We start from the raw sequence: 4,417 nt of genomic DNA on the forward strand, positions 1-4,417 counted from the left end.
CCTGACCTGCTGTGCTGTTCCAGCAATAAAGTTTCAACTTTGATCTCCAGCATCTGCAGACCTCACTTTCTCCCCAGAGAACAGCCAGGGAATTCCTAGAGGCATGGCATTCATCCACAAACTCCATCAACAAACACATCGACCTGGACCCAATATACCAACCACTATAGCGGACAGCTGAAACTGACAACCGGAAGCGGCAGGGACAGATCACTATAAACACCGGAGGAAACATCAAAGAAGTGCTTCGTAGGAGGCTCCCAAGCACTGATGATGTCGCCTAGCCAGGGGACGAAACGTTTGCAACAAAAACTTCCAGCTCGGCGAACAGAACCACAACAACGAGCACCCGAGCTACAAATCTTCGCACAAACTTTGAAGTGTGTTTCTCATCACCCTGGTACTTGGTCATCTGCACTGGATCCGAATTAAGCAACATCTTGAGATTAAGGTTCTCAACCATGTTTTCAAGTCCCTTCATGGCCTTGCCTTTCTGGTCTCTGATCTCACCCAGCCTCTCAACCCTTTCAGACTTCTATGTTCCTTTGCCCATTCTCCAAGGGGAGGTGATGGCCTTGTGGTATTATCACTGGACTGTTAAACGAGAGACGCAGATAATGTTCTGGGGACCCAGGTTAAAATCCCGGCATAACAGATGGAGGGATTTGAGTTCAATAAAATGTTAGGAATTAAGAATCTAATGATGGCCATGAATCCATTGCTGATTATCAGAAAAAACCAATCTGGCTCACTAATGTCCCTTAGGAAAGGAAATCTGCCATCCTTACCTGGTCTGGGCCTACGTGTGACTCCAGACCCACAGTAATCTGGTTGACTCTGAACTGCCCTCTGGGCAATTAGGGATGGGCAATAAATGCTGACCCAGCCCGCAACACCCTCATACTGTGAATGATTTTTAAAAAATAAGTCAATCACCACATCATTGAGAGTTTCCAGCTCCCAAGTTCTGGAATTGCCTCCCTACACCTTTTTGACCTCACCTTTCTCCTTTATTGACTACTGTAATCCAACCCTTTTGTCAGCTAACTGAGAACTCATTTGACTTGGTGTCATACTTTATTTTATAATGCCCCAGGTAGTGTCTTTAGAGTTTTTTATTGCATCAAATGCATTGTATTCATTTTCTTTAATCAAGTTAATTCCACAAAAAAAAATTACCCCACATAAAAGCCATTATCCCCTCTCAGCACATTTCTAAAATAAAAGATGAATGTTAACACATTACCTCACCATTACTGCCTCCAGGAACAAAGACTTCTGCAGCCACTTCAACAACAGCATTCATGGCAGGCTGCAAATCACCAATGGCATGGCCCAGAATATCTGCCACAATGACACTTTTTGCCTTATTCATCACCATTTCCCGAGCATTGTCCTGTAAGTATTTCAGCAAACTTGGAGAGACAGCTGCCAGTAGTTCATGCTGACGAATATCTGAATCCTTCTTACTGGAATAATAAATAAAAACTTAAATATTTTGACTTCATTTCTGGTAGCAATGCATTTTCAGAACACTTCAATAAGCTCTGCAGAAGTTACTTTTGTTTTTAATTTTAGTATTTAATTTTCAATTCCCAAATTTATAAAAAGCACCAAATGAGAATGTGATTCTATTGTACCTCATCCTCTTAGATTAAATATAATACAATTGAATACTATGTTTATCAGAAAGTGATGGGCAAATAAAGATTAGGTTTTTGATCAATTCACATAAAAATAACAAGTCTAGTGTAATTCTAGAATCACAAACTATTTGTCAGTAACATGTGAAATGACAACAATGATAATTCAATTCAAAGAAAAAGTGCTAAAGATGTCAGGGACTACATTTACTACATTTAATAATTGCAAAATTTGTAACCTTGGTTGCGTGTTTGCAGATTTTGATCAAAACAACCTTCACAACCATGTTAGCCTCCCTTAAAAACCCACACTTCATGTACTCTGGAGTTTAAGAGTCTCTTCCTCCTCAAAGAACGAGAAGACCCTTCTCTCAGTTCAATTCCTACCATAAGTTAATCAACCAAAGTTAGCATGGGCTTCAAGAAGGGGAAATCATACCTAACAAATTCATCAGATTTCTTTCAGGTAATAACTAGGACAGATGAAGGGAAACTACTAGTATTTAGATTATTAAAAGGCATTTTAGAAGGCTACTTAAAAAGAGCTCATGCTGTTTGGGCAGGGGGTCAGGATACTGTATTAGTATTTTTAGAGAATTGGTTTACCAATACAAGTTAGGATTAATGGGGCATTTTCAGGATGGATCTCTAACTAGTGGAGAGCCACAGGGCCACAGTTATGGACAACATATATTAATGAGTTGATGAAATGTATGTACTAATGCCAAGTTTGAGGATAGCAAAAATAGGTGGGAGGGAAAATGGTGAGGGTGACACAGTTCACAGAGGTTAATGAATGTGCAAAAACTCTGTAGATGGATAATAAGAATAGAGGTGATGAATATTAAGTTAAGAAAACTGCAGTGCCAAGGGATTTTGGGACCATCATGCATGAATCACAAAAATAGATGGCATACAAGTTCAGCACAATGGGGAAGGCAAATGGAATGTTGGCCTTTATTTCAAAGGTAAGGGAGTAAAAAAAATGTGTTGCCCACATCAAGAAAACGATAAAGTTTTGGTCCCCTTATCTCAGAAGGATATACCGGCATTGGACGCAGCCCAGAAAGTTTCTTCAAGTTCGGGATGCACATTTTCTTATGAGAAGAGGTCAAATAGATTAGCTCTGTTCAGTGCACTTTAGAAGAGTGAAAGTCAACATGACTGAAATATTAAAGATTCTTCGGGGTTTGTCACATTCGGTGCTGAGAGGCGGCTTCCAGTAGGAGCCGAGCGTATAATCTCAGAACAAGGTGGTCACTCATTTAAGGCAGAGATGAGGAGGAATACTTCTCTCAGAGGGATGCGAATCTCTGGAATTCTTAACCGCAGAGGGCTGTGGAGGCAGTGTTGTTAAGTATATTTGTGACTCAGAGATACAGGTTTTTAATAAGTAAGGGACTCAAGCCTTGTGGGGAAAAGGCAGGAAAGTGCAACTGAAGATCACCAGATAAAATATGATCATATTTACTAGTGAAGCAGACTCAATAAACTATATCCCACACCCATGTCTCATCTCTGTGCTTGACCAATGCTCATTTTATGCTGAAAGATGCAAGTTTTAAGGAAAAGGAACCATATAACATTCATAATTGCATGCTTTGTGCTCTTACCATCTTTAGTACCTATACTTTTACCCCAACTGGATAGACAACTACTCAGACTGGGAGTATCCTTCCTGTTCATGCTAAAAAATAATTAAATCCCTTATTTGCCCTCCTAAGGTTTACCCAATACAATAGTGAAAATATATGTTGATAGAAAATATGATTATTGAAAACACAATCCTACTGAGAGCAAAGGAGAGGAGCAAGAAGATAACTGCATAGATATATCCAATATATTGAAAAGCATCCAATTCTTTCTTTAAATTCATCAACTTTTCTTGTTCCACCAGTGATTAAAGCAATCTTTTAATTAACCATTATTAGAAAAAGATTTGTTACTCAAGCCCTTGAGTCAATGGGAACCAGGGGCACATTGGAAGTCACACACAGCCCAAAAGAAAGACAGTCGCGATCTCAGGTACAGGACACCACTGCAGGAGCTCCTAACAGCAGTATCTGAGTCTAAATCTGCTTCAATGACCTTCCTTCCATCAGGAGGTCAGAAGTAGGAATGCTCCCTGATGCTTCCACAGTATCAGCATAGTTCATGGCTCCTGAGAGACTGAGGCAGTCAGTGTCCAACTGCAGAACGACCATCATCCAGAAAGAGCCCAACCATTGCTCCTTGACATTCAATGGCATTCCCATCACAAACCCCTGCTACCAATAGTCTGGCACTTACGATTGACTAGACATTGACCAGCCGTATAAATACTGTGGCTGCAATAGAATGTCAGAGGCTGGGAATTCTTCAAGTAAACTAAACCCTGATACCTCAAAACCTGCCCAGCATCTACAAGGCTTCAGTCAGTGGTGTGATTGAACATAGAACAATACAGCACAGAACAGGCCCTTCGGCCCACGATGTTGTGCCGAACATTTGTCCTAGCTTAAGCACCTATCCATGTACCTATCCAATTGCTGCTTAAAGGTCACCAATGATTCTGACTCTGCCACTCCCACAGGCAGCACAGTTCATGCCCCCACCACTCTCTGGGTAAAGAACCTACCCCTGACATCCCCCCTAAACCTTCCACCCTTCACCTTAAATATATGTCCCCTTGTAACACTCTGTTGCACCAGGGGAAAAAAGCCTCTGACTGTCTACCCTATCTATTCCCCTGATCATCTTATAAACCTCTATCAAGTCACCCCTCATCCTTCACC

The 4,417-nt window shown here is 41.0% G+C and overlaps 1 protein-coding gene across 2 annotated transcripts in view; it reads right to left on the reverse strand.

The window, feature by feature from the left end:
- The window catches only part of pum3 (pumilio RNA-binding family member 3), a 47,208-nt gene that overhangs the window by 13,311 nt on the left and 29,480 nt on the right, over positions 1-4,417 (reverse strand). For both annotated transcript variants that reach the window (XM_043718526.1, XM_043718532.1), the window contains exon 14: positions 1,247-1,469. In XM_043718526.1, coding sequence (XP_043574461.1) covers positions 1,247-1,469 — 223 coding nt within the window. The remainder of the gene's footprint in view (positions 1-1,246; positions 1,470-4,417) is intronic.

Source organism: Chiloscyllium plagiosum, chromosome 2 (assembly GCF_004010195.1).
Source record: "Chiloscyllium plagiosum isolate BGI_BamShark_2017 chromosome 2, ASM401019v2, whole genome shotgun sequence".
Classification (NCBI taxonomy): Eukaryota; Metazoa; Chordata; class Chondrichthyes; order Orectolobiformes; family Hemiscylliidae; genus Chiloscyllium; species Chiloscyllium plagiosum.